Source organism: Panthera tigris, chromosome A2 (genome assembly GCF_018350195.1).
Source record: "Panthera tigris isolate Pti1 chromosome A2, P.tigris_Pti1_mat1.1, whole genome shotgun sequence".
NCBI lineage: Eukaryota > Metazoa > Chordata > Mammalia > Carnivora > Felidae > Panthera > Panthera tigris.
The window spans coordinates 137,423,852-137,442,001 of NC_056661.1; the positions used below are offsets into that span (position 1 = coordinate 137,423,852).

An 18,150-nucleotide genomic window follows, 5' to 3' on the forward strand; every position below is an offset into this window, starting at 1 on the left:
CCTGATCTCCAAAGACTCCAACTATATGGCTGGTCAGTTGTGGGAGGGGAAAGAACTTAGAATAAAACGGTTCCATAGAAATATGTTTGCTGTCTCCTAACCAAAAATCTTTTCTGACATATTTCCATGTTCTTGACCTATTTCTGGCATTTGGATCTCTGGCCCTCATTAGATTTCATTTGGCAACTGGCTCTAGTCTCCACATGTTCTATATTTTTGTCTCAATCTTGGAGTTAGATATTATGACAATACTGATATTCTAAATATGTACTTGGCTCACATATAATACACTTACTTATAAATAGTGTAGAAGTAGAGAAGAAAATTGACAGTAATACTGTGCATGTTTTATTATACCAAAAACATAGGGTAAAAATTGAAGATTGAGTTGGTCTGTGAAGTTACCATTAAAGGAGAAATAGGTTAATGCATCGTTTTGTTTAAAATGGGGGCAATCACCCCCATTGTTTGTGTCTTGTATTTAAATTAGGATTGACTTTAATATACTTAAGAAGAATTTGGAAATCACAAATTTTTAGTAAGTCATTAATTATTCTGATGTAATATATATCAATAATATTTCATGGTTTACTCCAGAAAATGTTACTGAGAAAAAAAGTTTAATATTAATAAAGTGATTAACTTATTTTCACAATGGGTGGGTTTAGACAGCTACTCTATTATCATATTTGTTGCACTCTATGTATTAATATTTGTTGGAGACTGTGTTTCAAATTATTATTAATGATGCTCATTAATTTATACTGAATTATTCATCTTTGGTCTTGCTGAACTAGTCAAGCATTTTTTTCCCTTTCTTTTTCCCTGGAAAATTCATGCAGAAAAATATCAAAGCAAAATTAAGCTGCCATAAAGTAATAAAACAATCTTTCATGCTGTTTTGTCATTGCAGTGAAATCACAGGGGCAAGAAAATTGAAGTACTCGTCTTGACATAGCTTTTATTACCAAGGAAAGTGAACAGAATTCAAGGTTCTTGTGTTGTCATGGTCAAAACATAGAGCAGTTCATGGGGAAAATTGTTTTTGGAGAATTGCATGACTTCGACACTTCCACTGAAAAAGAACAGAAAGAACATTTATGGCTTGCATTTACTGAGTGCTCAATAAGCATTTGATCGATTGATTGGCTGATTAATTGACTGATTAGTTGGTGGACACTTTATGCAATGACTACTTCTTTAAAACACATTGTTGTGTCATTGATCTGGTAATTTTTGTGGGTCAAATTGTGTCTCCATTTCCATCAGGACATGGAGTACATATTATTTCTTACAACATAAAATAGAAGTTATTCTTCTCCCCCAAAAAGTACTATATTGAAATAGTAAGATATTTGTATTTGTGGTCTGAGCCACCCTGAGATGGTAACATAGGAAAGATATTCTGAAACCAGAGAAATTAAACTTTTGGTGTCAAATCCACATAGGTAGTAATATAATAATGTCAAATCTTGAGAAATAAATTTTGAGTTGCTTAGCTTAAGGTTAGCATTATGTATTAATAATTCCACTCTCATAAAATGAAAGTAAAAATGCATTAAGGAATTGATGTATTTGGAGCACATAGATCCTCAAATTATACCATTCAAACTCAAGTGCAGGTCTGAAATAGTGTCATAGATTTGTCTATGTGTCATAGATTTGTCTATGTGTCATAGATTTGTTGACCAAGAGCTAGTTCTATTGACTAAGAGTTAGTTGTGGTGGTTGTTGGTGAAAAAGTTATCTTCCTGAACAAAATAGAGAAGAACAGACTTCACTATTGCAAAACTGGGTCAGTCCTAGGCTTACTCCGTTCACAGAAACCTAGCCTTAATATAGAACTCCTTTAAATAAGTGAAACAACAGGAAATTAACTGCTTTGCTGGGATGATATTGCAATGCTAAACTTGAGGAAAGTCACTAAAACCAGTGTGTCTTCACAGGCTACTTCAAGTAAAGATGCTGTGTTTTGTTTTCGTCTATGCATCTGTGCATATCTCATATTTCCTGCTTTGTTCTGAAGCGACTAATGTCAAACGTCACATGTTTCATAATCATGTAAAAGAGGATTTATTAGTCTTTGATATCAGTGATGAGCCCTTAGTGCTGAGTAAATTCAAAAGAAATAACACTTTAGTTACACTTTGAAGTTTCCAATTATAAACAGGTGTCCTAGGTTATAGGAAAGGATTATATTAAACTACTACTAGAAGTAGTTCTATGACATTTTTTTAGGATTTAATATATTCCAGGTGCTGTGCAAAGCACTTTAAAGAACATTTTATATTTAATTCTGTCAGTATCCGTATGAGGTACGTTCTTCTTCTTGTCACTACTGTTACAATTCTCATTTTCCAGATAAAGATATTGAACTCAGAAAAGTTAAGGAATTTGTTCATGGTCATACTTATGAATAGGAATCCATTAATAAACAAGAATCAGGATTTTTAAAATAAATTTCTTTGGAATATTATTTGTAAAATATTTTTGAAAAAAGTTACTGGGCAGCAACTATATTGCAACATCCTAGACAAAGCAGAACATGCATTTTTATGGGTTTCATCCATGTCTTCCCAGGCCCAGGTTCAGTTTCCTTGGGGAAACAGATACAACCTTGGTCCCCAAATCCCTCTCTTATCTGGTGTCCCTGTAAGGGGCAGCCTTCCTCTTAGAAGTCTGCTTATGACATTCTCTTCCATGGTTTTCTATGCTTGCTGTGGTTTCCAGGGGGCTTTGCTGATATTAGACCTCTTGGCCTTTGATAGTTCCTCTCATGGTGTCCATCTCTGGTTCTTCACTGGAGCCTCCTCAGTATTGTTGCAACGTCTCTGATAGGGTCGTAACACATCATGCTACTCTAACAGATACCACATTGAGGTGGACAGAGAAAACCAATTCTTGTCCATGTTATGCTAATATCCTAGGTCATGAACAAAAAGTTACACCATACAACCCTAGTAAAACTGCTCAGCGGCTAGATGGCTCATTCTTTACATTTCAGCCCCTTTTCCTAGGGCCAGTGCACATATCTCTAGCTATTTGGTGAGAAGACATTAGCATTCACTTATTAAGCAGAGATATATTGAGCTCCTACGTTAAGTGCCAGCCTGTGTGTTTGGCACTAGATATGCTATGGAAAGAGAAAACCCGGATTCCTGACTTCATAGAGCTCACTGTCCAGTAAACTGAGGATTCCGTCTGAAGTACTTAATACTTAAAAGAATCCCTCCTCTCTAACTGCCAATGAGTCATCAAGTTGGTGAACTTGAAGCTATCTGTGGTGTGTTTCCTTTCCAGTTTGTACAGGGCTCAAGAAATGAAAGGGTGGTTGATATTCCCCAGATACTTTCTCAGAAGGTAGGAACTCAAAGGAGATTCAGAAACAGTCTCTCCTATGTTGTCTGTTGGGGCTCACACAAATAAAAATGCACCTGGCTGACCTTGTGGAGCACTCAGGATTCCTGGAATATACCTGAATTCACAGAGGGGCCATATTCCAGCCCTGGCCCTTGGACTTTTGCTACTTATCTATTCCATTAGGTCATATATAGCATATATTAAAAATTATAACATAACTTTTGACCTAGGATCACAGAAATTTAGAATTGTAAAAGACCTTAGAAATCACTTAGTTGTTCATTCAGTAAATATTTGTTTAGTACCCACTGTGCTTACTGCTGTCTTTTTCATCATCATGCAAAAGAGGAAACAGATTCAGAGATGAGGATATTTGTTCTCTTTTAGGAACTGGCAGATGGGCTACGCTCCTGTTGTTTTCAGAGCACGTACCAAATAGTCATTGAATTATTTCAAGATAGCCCCTTGTATTAGTCAGGGTTTTCCAGGGAAACAGATAATAAGATCTCTAATTATCTATCTATCTATCTATCTATCTATCTATCAGCTCTCTATCTATCATTTATGTGTTTATTGGGAGAGTAGGAGATAAAGAAATTTATTGTAAGGTATTGGCTCACATGATTCTGGAAGTTGAGAAATCCCATGATCTGCCATCTGCAAGATGGAGACCCAGGAAGACTGATGATATAGACAGCCAATGGTTAGAATCCAGTCTGAGTCTGAAGGCCTGAGAACCAAGTGTTCTAAGGGCAGGAGAAGATTAATGTCGCAGCTCAATCAATCAGGCAGAGAGCAAATTCAACCTTCCTCTGCCTTTTTGTTCTGTTCAGGCCCTCAATAGATTGGTTACTGCCCAACCACCTCTGGGAGAGCTATCTGCTTTTACTCATTCCACCAATTCAAATGCCGATCTCTTCTGAACACACCCTCACAGACACACCCATAATGTTTAAGAAGCTCTCTGGGTATCCCTAACCAATTGACACATAAAACTAACCAATGCACTCTTTTGTCATTCCTGCCCATAGACATTCTAGCCACAGGAACCTTCTTTCACAGGTGGTAGGTTTATGTACTCTCTTGCTTTCTTCCAATAAGCATCACATTGTGGTAAAAGACACATTATGAATTGCTGATATTTGATCAATGTTTAGCCATTTTTTTACTAACAAAAGGTAATTTCATATGATTCATCTTAAGACATGCCCTGCTGCCATGTACAAATGCTTTCAAGATCAAAGCTAATATTATTTCTCTCTTACTCTTCCCACATGTGCGTGCACACACACACAAACACACATATCATATAATTGTTTCTCCAGGACATGTGGTTAGTAAGGAGAAAACGAGGGCCAAAACTTGTATTTTCCAAATACAGGGTTTGTGCTGGATATTCTCCATTTGCCCTTCTACTCTAGACCCTTCCCCAGGAAACTGTCCACTGCAGACTAATCAACAGGGCTCCCTTGTCCCCTGGCTTCTGCAGGAGATCAGAGTTCAGGAGGAGAGAGCTTTGGGATATTTATCCCCAACCTGCTTTCCTGCCAGACCCTGGCTTGGAAGTACTTGTGTCCTTCTACCTGTGACCAAAGCGCATGCTCAGTGTCCTCTCCCACACTTATGCTCTTTGTTTGGTTCTATAATCCCTGCCCTCCTGAGCTAGGGGAGGTAAGCGCCAGGAGCTTCACTACCTATTGTTTTCTCTTAACCCTCCTCTCATTTGTTTAACAGTCCTTTCTGTAATAGTTTCTCCATTAATAGTCTCTTCACTTACCCCTTTGACTCTGCCATCCATTCATTTTCTCCCAGGGCGCAGATCCAGAGTTACTTCCTGGCTATGAAGTTAGTTTTGCGTATATTAATTTATATTTGTTATGTATATAAGTTTTGAGGGTATATTTGCATAGCTTATACCTGCAGGCTAGGCTAAGGACTAAGACTTGTAAATATCTTTGGGTAAGAAGAACAATTAATATACCCACAAATGGTATTTATGTATACTTCTAATCTCAAAACTAATTGTCAATTATTAATTAAGACCTTTTATCTTCATTGGAAGTTTTAAAATAAGAAAATACTGGCTAAGTTTAGCTTCCTAATATGAAATGCAAGACAATACTCAAACATTTATGAAATATAATTACATTTTCCAACTATTACTTTTCTATTAATTATTAGCTCTGGGCAAAACATTAAATCAAATACAGTATAAATTTGGCTGCTAATCTTTGCTAGTTTTACAGTGTTTAGTCTTTGCCTATGATATATATATAATTATATGCCATAAGCAAGGGAAAAAATTAAAATATTTTTAATACATTGGGATATCATTTTGTTCTCCAAGTACACATTGGCTTAGTCCTCCTACCTTCCAAACTAGCTCATTGCTAGAACAAACATTTACTGAGCACTTGTTATGCATCAGCATTGTGTTTAGTGATGTGGGACAATCAGGAGATTTATGGGGAATCATATTCTGGATTCTAGAAGATTCCTTGACATTGTCACATGCCCATGAAGCATTGGCTGGTAAGAATCAAAATGAAAACCCAGGTCTTGTGGTTCTGGTTTAATCTTTCTTTTCTTAAAACTGCACCACACTCATCGGGTATTCAGTACTTGGCTATATCAGTAACCAGATATTAGAAGGCAGAGAAAAGCAGCCTTCAAAAAAAGTTCATTTTTCCTCTGGGTAAGAGGTAAAGTTATAAGCTTCAGAGCTCCTTAAAATAAGATAAGAGTAGTCAATAAATAAAAATGTATGATATTTCGTATCTGTATCTGCTTATTCATTTAGTCCTCATAGGGTGGGATAGGAAAGCACTAAAGACACATGCTAGACCCTCCATCTTTAATTATTTTCTGGAAATAATAAACATGTGTTAATGAATTACAAGGTCATATGAAAGACTACATCACAGAGACTCATCTCCCAATTTTCCCCCAAAACAGAAGCTAGTTTTGGCATCGCTTATGGAGGATTTCTAGGTTTCTGCGTGTGTTGGGGGGGGGGTCAAGGGAGAAGGAGGGAATGGAATATTAAAACAAGTGGATTGGACCAGTTTGTTGAGAGAGCCCTTGATAGATAGGCCAAATGAAAGATGGAAGGAAGAGTGACTACAGACAATTCTTTGACTCTGTTGAATAAGAACCTAGGATATTTAAGATTTCCACAATTATTTATATAGCTCCATAAAATGTAGTTGCAGCTTTTATAGTATTAATGGAGCTTATTTTTACTTTTTAGCTATAATCAAGGGAAATGGAAATGATTTTTGATGTCAGAGAACATCTACTTAGAGTTGTTTTTTTGTTTTGTTTTTTTTTGCAGGGAAGGGGGTTAGAATCATTAAGAGTAGCCTCCAAACCTGGAATAAGATAATGGAAAGTTATATATATTTCACAAAGGGTAAAAATTACTTTAATCGATATTAAATTCCACTGTTCAACCACAGTTTCAGGGGCTGATGTGGAAATCTGACATATTCTTGACAATTCCTGTATTGGATTCCTTTAGCTCCATGCTATAGGCTCTTCCACTTGAACTAAGCCAAAAGTGGGTGACATAAAATTGTTTATTTTTTGACATATTTGCTGACTACTACTTCCTGAAAATCAGTGAGCTGTTATCTTGGTAAAACACTTAATAGGGGTAGCTTCTTCAAAGTCAGCTCTGCCTGGGCTTCAAATCAATGCTGTGCTTCCTGGCAGTAAGGATAAAAAGGAAATCGGAGTAAATTATACTGTTCTCATATTATACAAAAGAAGGCCACAAATTAGCTCTTCTGGAGAGACAAAACTTATCCTAGCAATAAACTCTAAAAAGGTCTATTCAGTAAAAAAAAAAAAAGAAAGAAAGAAAGAAAACACATTTCCTTGCTGCAAATGTAAAGGATTATAGAAACAGTTCAACTCTTTTTTAAGTTGTGATTCCCAAGAAAAGAAATTACCTTAATGACTCTTCATTTGCCACCTCCAGAAACAAGCAATTTGAGTATTTCTTTTATTATGATGTATTAGAACTTCATTAATAAGGAAGCCTTCCAAGTAGGCTATCATTTTTTGAGAAAGATCACACTGTGCTAAATAATGAGATATGGGAATACATTGAACAGCTTGACTTCTGCTGACTTTTACTTAAGAGTGTGAAGTGTTTTAAATTAGACTATGTTAGTATTGATGAAACGTGCACAAGGGGGAAAAATAATTTAAAGGCTTTGTTCCATTTTGAGAGCTAGATAAATTGTATAATTTAAAAATAAATCACTGTGACCTGGCAGTAAGGAAACAACAACTCTCAAATGCTGTTGGAGAGAATGGGAATGTGGACAACGAAGGTAATTCAGTAATAGCTATCAAATTTACAATGCGTTTATTCATTGATCTGACTATTACGCATACAGATTAGAATTTGCCCCTAGATAAACTTGTAAAAGTATACCTAAATAGATGGATAAGAGCATTCATTGCAGTATTTTTGAAATAACAGAAGACAAACATTACAAAACTAATCTGAATACACAACAATAAGAACGATTAAATTAAATGTGCATTCATTTAACAGCACACCCCAAGCCATTAAGAAGTCTAATGTAATTCTATATATATGCTGATATGGAAAGGATTCTGGGATGGATTGGTAGGTTAATATGCTAGATATAGACCTAGATTATACAGTAATCCCCCCTTATCTCTAGGGAATATATCCCAGGACCCCCTGTGCAGAAACCACAGACATTACCAAATCCTATCCGTACTATGTTTTTTCTTATACATGCACACCTAAGATAAAGTTTATTTTATGAATTAGGCACAGTAAGAGATTAACAACAATAACTAATAATAAAATAGAACAGTTATAACTGGACTGTAATAAAAGTTATGTGACTGTGGTCTCTCCCAAAATATTGTATTGCTTTTATCCTTTTTGTGATGATGTGAGATGATAAAATACCAATATGATGATATGAAGTGAGGTGAATGACATAGGCACCGTAACATAACATTAGGCTATTGCTGACCTTCTTTCTGATGGTACGTTGGAAGGAGGGTCATTTGCTTCTTGGCTGGGGTTGACCACAGGTAACTAAAACTGAGGAAAGTGAAGCTACAGATGAGGGGAACTACTATAATGTCTCCTTTGGATCATTTAAAAAGCAGAAACATCTACAAGTATAAGTAATGTAGATATACTGATATTTATATCAATTTACATGTTGAAGAGCCATATGCATCTTACCCATTGGGTGCTTCTTTGGACTTCAAAGGTGAATATGTAAAGCATTGGCTTTGGCAGAGAGAGGCTCTGGTTAGGGGTGGATTGCTGGGTGCTTCTGAGTTTTTTGTTTGTTTTGTTTTTCCAATCTGGATAGCTTTCTATACAGTTTGCTTTTTCTAACCAGGTACATCCAATACATTTATTTTTTTTAAATACCAGTGAGTATTTTGAAGTAAGTCATTATTGTTGGTCTTCAGTTTTATATACTTCAAAAAACTATTAAATAATATTTTATAAAATAATAAAGCACTATTGTTGACTTTACCAATATCATGAAGCATGACAGACTCTAGCACATGACGGACTGCACTGCCAGGAAATCTACTCAAGTCAGCCATGTAATATTCTCCTCACAAACAGAGGCTGCCCCTGCAGCCATCTTCCCCATATTAAGAGTGCATCTCTAACATGTGGGGAGAATAGATCTGCTCAGTGAGGTCAGTTGGAGACATCATATCTACCTCCTTCTGAGCAAGAAAATTTGAAATCAGTTATTACAATTGTTTTCCTGTTTTGTTGTAAGACAATAAACTACAAAACAAAGGCTTTTCTAAACATCCATGATTTAATGAATCTAACTTTGATTAAGAATGGAGAAAAAATTGGTTGCATATTTCCCATGGACCCTGTATTTGAACACAGCAAACACTATTTTGGAAGCAATTCCAAAAAGAAATGATAAAATGACTGTTTTGTGCTCTTTTGAATTTTTTCAGAATTGCGACTTGTGGTGAGCCCCTCTGTGTGTCTGGATCAGAGCATACAGTTAAAGCAGAGTACTCTGAGTGACCTTTTAAAAACAGTGAAGCCACATATGTGGAAACCATGGGACTGGCAACGTGAACAGCTGTAAGCTAATCATTTTGAATTGTTCTATCCAGCATGCATTTTTGGAGACAGCTAATAAGAGAAAACTCCTGAAGATATCTAGGGGGTATTACATGTTTGAATGATTAGGTTCTATTACATAAAATTTCAGCTATCTCTTCTTAATAAAGAACACCATCATTGATTTTCTCCTAGACTAATTCAAACCTCTCCTGCCAAAAAATAAACATTTGGGTAAATAGGACTCTTATCTAGGAAGTTACATTAATGGAAATTGAATTTGAAACCTTGACAATGTGAAACTATAAAATTTTAACTTCCATTTTGTACTCAAATGACATTGCCCTGGTCTATGAGTATGGCTGAATGATTTTTTTTTTCTAGTTAATATATTTTTTTATGGCCCTTATGATCTAAGAAAGCAACTGCAGGGTACCAAGTTATTTAAGTTTCCTCCAGGAAAATGATTTTTCAATGTAGATAGATTATAGTGAAAAATTAAGAGATTTTCATTATCTTATCCAAGAGACAGAATAGTTTACCTCATCTAATTTTATAATTATTAGGTAGTATTTCCACAGTTAACAGTATTTATTGAAGGATCATATGCACCTCTGTTTACCTAAGACTTCAAAGGTTGAAATAGCATAGTCTGTTCATTGATTAAACTTAGATATGAAACATAGAAACATCATGCAAAAAGCAAATAGTTAAACATTTTGGCATCTTTTATGAGGAAAGTATATTTGTTTCATCACAAAGTATTAGTGTTAATTTTCCTTTGTAGACTGAAGTGTTTACTTCATGCTCTGTGCTTTAAATTAATCCAGAATTATCTGTGGTGATGGTTATTGGGTAGAATCAAATTAGTGGGGAATGTATGTTGGCATATTTTGGTGACCTGTCTACTACTGAGAAATATAATAGTATCTCTTGTCAAGGAGAAGGTAGAGCAAAGGCAATTGAGGGCAGGACTGGAAAATGTCAGGTTTCACTGTTCCCTAAACTATAATTTGTATCACTTTTGTAGTGATGGTACATACATGACCAATGTACATCTTTGAAATCTTTAAACCTCATTTTAGGTATTTTCCTACCTTTCTTTCAAAAAAAAAAAATTATTTTAATTAAATCTACCAGAGTGCAGAACTCTTATCAGTTTGATCTCCTCTCTCTCTCTGTACCTGTATATGTACCTGTAGTGATGCTAATGAGCAGTGGGATTGCTGAAGGAAACCCACACATGGAAGGCTGAGGTCCAACAAAGGATAGATGAGTGTACAAAGTTTCGAGGTAATTTACAAATTACATACCCTAAGTTATGGAGCATTAGCTATGCTGTTTTATTTTTTAGGAATCAAACAACAGTCCTTGCTCCACATGAAACAATCTTTAGAGCTGAAGAACTGTCTGTGATTCTTAAAGCATATGTGTTGGTGACATCTTTAAGCCCTTTGCGTGCATTCATTCATTCAACCGGCGCGGTTTGGAATCCACCAAAGAAAAAACGCTTCACTGTCAAGGTAAAATTCCATCGAAGCTGTTATTTCATTCAAAGTATATTAAAGATAAGTAAAGTGAGTTGAACTGCCTTTCTCTGACCTTTATGATTATCAAATCCCATTGAACAAAGATTGCATCATTTTATTGCTACAAGTGGAGATTTTCATTTAATAGGTGCAGGCTCAAAAATGAACTGGAAGCAGCTTAATTCACTAGGGATCACAAAAGTTACATCTTGTTTTCTCAATTCATCTTTTTAGTTCAATTCTTTGACCCATTACAAAGCTAATTCTCAGCTGTATTCTGTTTTCTTGACTTTCCACTTATTTAAGAAAAATATACTCACTGCAACAAATGAAAATATTACTTTTCCCTTATGTTTTTTTCTTCATTCTTAGGAAGCAAAATACCTATTTTGTCACAGTAGTCAATATGGAATATTTCCTAAGTGAAAAACAAAGCTCTCAAGTGTGCCTAAGATAGTAAGTCATGATATAAAGCATGATGAGAAAGTTTTCTGGGAAGCACTTAATAATAACTCCCCAAAAATTTAGTTATAAAAGGTAACTCAGGTTGCCTCAGTTGAAAATGAGGTCTAGCGACAACATATTGGGTAAATTTTAAGAAGTTTCCAACTTTACAGAAATAATCATTCAGAGGACAGTTAAGAGGAAATAGGAAGAAATTGAAAGAACACTCAAGTGCTTTGGTTTGTATGTTCTTTCAATTTCTTCCTGTTTTGTCTTACCTGTCCTCTGAACAATTATTTCTGTAAAATCAAAAATTCCTTCAAAGAACAAATACTACATGATCCTACTTATATAACAATGTAACTTTGCAAACACGGGGCACCTGGGTGGCTCAGTCGTCTAAGCATCCAACTCTTTATTTCAGCTCAGGTCATAATCTCACGGTTTGTGAGACTGAGCCTCGCGTCCAGCTCTGTGCTAACAGAGTGGAGCCTGCTTGGGATTCTCTCCCCGCCCCCCCGCCCCACCCCCCATCCTTCCTCTGCTTGTGCTCTTTCTTTCTCTCTCTCAAAAATACATAAACATTATAAAAAATAGAAATAAAATTGTCAAACTCACAAAAGCAGAGAGAAAATAGAATGATAGTTACCAGGGGTGGGGGGAAAAGGGGAGATGAGAAAATGTTGGTCAACTGGTACAAAGTTTCAGTTATGCAAGATCAGTATGACTTAGAGTTCTACGTATAGCATAATGCCTGCAGTTAATAAGATTTGCTGAGAGAGTAGATCTTATGTTAAGTGTCCTTATCGCTAAATAACACATAATATATAGGTACGTACACACATACATACATACACAGGGTGGGAGGTAAAATTTGGATGGGATAGATATGTTATGGCTTGAGTGTGAGGATGGATTCATGGGTGTAGTTATCTCCAAACTCATCAGATTGAATATGTTAAATAGGTACAGCTTTTTGTATCTCAATCATAATAAAATGTTGTTGTTGTTTTTAAAAAGAATGTGCAATGCCTTTCATAGCTTCAAGAGATTCAGAAGTAACTGAACCTGATTTTTTTCAGAATTTATCTTATATAAACTACTTTGTAAATTCTGGAAAATCTTCCAATGGTGAAAAATGTTTTAAATGGCTCATTTAAATATTGTCAATTAAAAAAAAGGATCAGCATGATAAAAGGTGCAAATGCTATATTCCTTAGTAAAATAGATGGCTGACATTTTAGGGAAATAGTGTTGATGACTTAAGTCATAAGATACTTGAACAATTATCGTAACTATATCAACATAGGTGTTTTTTAGTTAATTATGAAAAAGTAACATCAAATTTGGTTTGTCTTTCACGTTATCTCCTACCAGTCTTCACAGTGGCTATTTATTTTTACCTAAGTACCTTTAATTATTTTCAGATTTCTGTTTATATTAGGTTGAATTATATGAAATTGCTGGTATGTGGCCATTCTTGACTTACAAAAAGTTGCAGTTTCATATGATGCAACCTAATTTTTGGAACTCAGGTACTGAGAGATAAAAGAATCATATCACTAAATTCATGTCACATTCACGCATTCAACAAATGTTTACGGAGCCCAGTCCAAAATCCCTGTTCTTGTAGAATTTGCCATTAGCCATCGGTGCAAGACTCCCACATCTATTTATATAATCCATTTCATCCCTATTCCCCATGCAGTTCCTTGGGGCAGCATTACAATGATTTAATGTGTATCTTTTTGTTTAGGTTATTGTAAAAATGCAGTTTTGTTTTTTTGTGCATATATGTGCTTTTAATTTACGTAAATTGTATTGTATTAGAGATTTTTTTCTTCTAACTTTTTTATGTGAAGCACTACATATTTTCGGGAAGGAAACACCCACGTTGTTATGTGTCTACCTCCTGTGTTACTTTGCACTGATTTACTGTGTTCCATGATGTATTGCGTTACACTTCACTTAACCAGCGTTCCAGTGAGAGACACCTTGATTGTTCCAACTCTCGACTAACCCAAATAGTGCAGCAGATGTACAAATTCTTGTATTAGACTCTTAATGAACCTGAATCTATTTGTTCTGGAAAACATACACCTATCATTGGACTTGCTAGGTCATCAGCTATGGGTTCATTTGATAGAATTCAATAATGCCAGCTTACCCTCCAGAATGCCTGTGCCAGTTTCTGTGCCATTATCAGTCTTTCCATGTCCCGACAACCTGCCCAACACTTAAACTTTCCAGCTTGCAACTGGTGAACAGTAGTATCTTACTCTCGCAAATGGCTCAATTTGTCACCGGTTAACTTTATCCTTGGTATCCTTTGTTGATCAGAAATCTTCAATTGATTCATCAAATTAAACTTTCCCTATAATTTCTGCTTTGGAGATTTAGTTCCAGAAGTTGTTTCTTATCTTTAAGTCACAGGGGTGGGCTTCTTCATTTTCTTCTATTACCTTTATAATTTTTCCAGGACACACAAATATTTTATTTAACTAGAGTTCACCTTTGATCCAGAATTTTTTTCTATATAATCAATTTTCATGGGCTAAAAACTCATCATTTCCCATGACTGTAATATCACTTTTACTGTATAAGTTCCTATTTGTATATGGAGCTGCCTCTGAGCTCTCTGTTCTGTTCCAGTTGGCCCACTTGTTTTATTATTTTGACAGTTATACATCTTAACACCTGGCAGGGAGGTTGCTCCTACTTTTTCTTTTCAAAATCAAGTTAACTATGGTATAGACATTTATTTCCTCATAAATATTTTAGCATTCAAGTATATTTTTAAGATCCTCCAGTAATTTCAATATATAATCACATAAAATTTATAGATTAATTTTTGAATAATAATAATAATATTATTATTATTATATTTGTAATATTGTCTCTTGAGTCAGATCATTTTGTTTTTCCTTTATTAGAGTTTAAAATATTTTCTCTAGAAAGATCTTGTATGTTCTTATGTTTATTTCTAGATTCCTTAGAATATTTGTTGATATGCTTTTTGACATTGTATTGTGTAGTTGGTTATTGCTAGGATAGAGAAATACTATTTTTGAAGTTGAACTTGTATTTGGTAAACTTGTGTCAATAATTTTATCATCGGTATCATTAGGTTTGAGTTTTTAAGGCAGATGATTATTTTATCTGCAAATAAAGTCATGTTAATTTCCTTTTTAAAAAATAATTTTTTTAAGGTTTATTTTTGAGAGGGAGACAGAGTGTGAGAAAGGGAGGGCCAGAAACAGAGGGAGACACAGAATCCGAAGCAGGCTCCAATCTCTGAGCTGTCAGCACAGAGCCGGATGCAGGGCTCAAACTCACAAACCTCGAGATCATAACCTAAACTGAAGTCGGACACTTAACCGACTGAGCCACCCAGCTGCTCCTTAATCTCCTTTTTAATTCTTATACATCTTTTCTCTTTCTTTCTTTCCCTTTACTAATTTTGGTCAGAACCTCCAGTACTGTCTTTAAGGGTAGAAATGAGAGTTAAGTGTTCTCAAATTGTTCTTCATTTTAAAAGGAGTGTAGCTGAAGCTTCTCTCTTAAGTAAAATGCTTGCAGTAGGTTTTGGTCTTTAATTTTTATAATTCCTGCCAAAGTAGGGAGGATAATATAAATAACCACAAAGTATCCATCAGTGTGTTACAACGATTGCAATATATGGATAATTTTGTTTCATCTGCACCCTCTCCACTCCCCTTCCCAGACAACAGTTTATTTTGAAACAAATCCCAGACATCACATGATTTCCTTTGTAAACCTTTTTAGAGCGTAATTTTGAGAGAGACGGATTTATAAACTTTACAAAGTTAAATAAGTTCCCTTTTGTTTTTAGTTAGCTAGGAGTCTTCACCATAAAAAGATTTTGAACTTTATAAATGCTTTTTCCTGCATTAATAAAATTATATGATTTTTTCCTCCTCAGGTTTATTTTTGTGGTATATTACATCGCTAGATTTTCTTTTAATAAAACCTCCTTGCATCACTGAGATGAAACCTATGTGATTATTTGGGACTATTTTGCAATAATGTGTTGGATTTGTTTAGTTATGATTTTTATATCTATGTTCATAAATGATATGGACCTATAATTGTATTTTCTTATATTTCTCTTACCTGGTGTTTAGAGTTGAGATTACTGGATAAAATAGGACTAGATAACTTTCACTCTTTTTCAATTTTTTTGGAACAACTCGTGTAAGATAGGAATTAGCTCTCCAGATTGCTTAACGACATCCTCCCCTATTTGTTTCTCTCCTTACTGAGTGTTTCCAATTTGGGCCTGAAGTCTTCACTCCTTAATTCTGGAAAATGTGTTTTCATCATTGCTTGAAAAATTTTTGCTCACTGTTTTTTCTTCCTTTCTTCTGTTGTCCAGATTTTGACCCCTTCATTTCATGTGGAGAAACCCCTTAAGAAGTATGCATATTTTTACTTACGCCAATTTATGTCTTATTTTATTTCCTCTTGATTCTTTATCATTTCTTTTTCACATTTGATTTTGCTCCTGTCTTCCTTGAATATATTATTTCCTTGAGTATATTAATCATGCTTTTTAAAAATTCCTAGTCCATTAGTTTTAGAAGTCACTGTTCTATCCATTGCACCACAGGGTCCTGAGTCTATTATTAGTTTTAGTAGCAATGTGTGTGTCTTTTACTTTGTTGCCTTACTTTTCCTTTGCTTGCCCCCTACTGGAGGTAGCTGTACTTTTCATGTGTCCCTGTTTTGTTCTTTGAGCTGAAGTGCTCCTGCGGATACTCTGTATTCCAACGGGTCTGCTCTTTGGGGAAGGTCAGTCCTGTAGGTGTCCCCAAGGAGATGGCACAGAATGAGTTCCAGGCGTCACAAAAACCACTTTCAATCAATTCTCTCTGCTGCCACTCTTGCAGGTGGTTTCTCTGGTCAGAATTTTACTCCCTAAACCCTTAGGAAGTAAATAAAGCCTTGGGAGGAAGCACTTCTCTCCATTATAATCCATCAGACTTGAGGTTTGAGAGACAATAGAGTGGAGGAGTGAATATGAGATGTGTTACAATCTCACACTTCTCATCAAGTCTTCACCTGACCAGGACATGATCACCCCAGAATTAAGCAGCCTGAGTCCTGGGGTGGATTTTACAGGGGATCACAGGAGAGAGGCAGGAGGAAAACAAAAATACTTTCCTCCATTCTGTCCCCTCAGAGAAGCCTCTGGCACCCACCCTCCCCACACTCCAGTCATCCTGACCATTGCCACCACTGGACAGACCAGTTCAAAACGGCTTGCACAATCCCCTTCACACAGATTTTTATTATTTGTCCTTTTGAAGTATCCCCCCCCCTTTTTTTCTTCTTTATTTAAGCATCACTTCTTCTAGCCCCAGTAGAAATGACTGGTAGAAATAAAACACTTTTTACCTACAGTAATCTCCCCTTACCCGCAGTTTTGCTTTTCGCAATTTCTGTTCCCTGCCACCAAAGGCTTCTGGAAGCAGATGATCCTCCTTGTGATGAATCAGCAGAAGGGCAATAGTAGCCTAACCTTACGTCACGTGCCTACGTCATTCACCTCACCTCCTCCCTCACAAGCATTTTATCATCTCACATCATCGCAAGAAGCAGGGTGAGTACAGCACAAGAAGATATTTTGAGAGAGAGAGAGAGAGAGAGAGCACATTCACATAACTTTTAATACAGCCCATTGTTACAACTGTTCTACTTTATTATTAGTTACTGTTGTTAATCTCTTACTGTGCCTAATTTATAAATTAAACTTTATCTTAGGTGTGTATGTGTAAGAAAAAACCAGTACCTACAGAGTTCAATAGTATCCGTGGTTTCAGGCATCCACGGGGGGTCTTGACACAGACCCCCCCCACCCCCCCCCGTGGATAATGGGAGACTACTGTATTTCTTGAAGGTAAAGCACAGGAAAAGAAAGCTCTTTGTGATTTGGTTCTCTTTAGATTTTCATGCTTTATTCACTAGTTTGTTTCTTATTCATATCCTTGTCGCGTCTGCAGGACAGAGGCAAGCAGTAGATGTAGCACTGGAAGCATGCAGTTCTTGTCATTTTTATCCTCTCCTTGGAATTTGTCTTTTCAAGATCTTGCCTGATTACTCTGGGCAATACCGTTATCAGCTCTCACAGGGAGGTAGTACAGCTTCCTGGGTTAATGTTCCAGAGAGCGATTGTTTCCTTACGAGGTCAAAGTTATACAGGATGCTATGGCTAGATTTCTGAAAACAAGGGAGTGTCTATTTACCCCTCAAGTGAAGTGCTTGTTGCTTCAGCTAAAACAAATAGATTTTACTTATCTGTTAAATCACTTGACCATCCTCCAAAACTGCTTCCTCCTGATAGTTTTAGATGTGAAAAATATGCGGAAACGGTTCTCAATGCTAATGTGGAAGACAGGACCAAGATCCACTCTGAAGCCTGACTATGTGACATCAAAGTTTTACTGGCTTTAAATTCTGTGGAAACACAATTGTGTGTGTGTGTGTGTGTGTGTGTGTGTGTGTGTGTGTACTGAGTCCTTGACTCAAAGGCTGAATTACTTAGTTAAATCAGTCGTGATTTATGCACTGTGCAGTGAGGCAAACCTACTAAACCGGTTATCAGTGGCCACTTATAGAATATTCTGGCAGTTAGTGGAAGTATGAAAGTAATAACAGCTATAACTATGAGCTCATTTATTTCCAATT

General features: G+C 35.9%; 1 protein-coding gene across 4 annotated transcripts in view; it reads left to right on the forward strand.

Moving 5' to 3' along the window:
- CPED1 (cadherin like and PC-esterase domain containing 1) overlaps positions 1–18,150 on the forward strand; it is a 268,756-nt gene that overhangs the window by 85,458 nt on the left and 165,148 nt on the right. For 3 of the 4 annotated variants that reach the window (XM_015540679.2, XM_007089175.3, XM_042970757.1), the window contains 2 exons: positions 9,358–9,490; positions 10,824–10,992. In XM_015540679.2, coding sequence (XP_015396165.2) covers positions 9,358–9,490; positions 10,824–10,992 — 302 coding nt within the window. Of the gene's footprint in view, positions 1–2; positions 33–9,357; positions 9,491–10,823; positions 10,993–18,150 lie in introns of those variants that run through there. The other variant, XM_042970765.1, reaches the window with a different exon arrangement.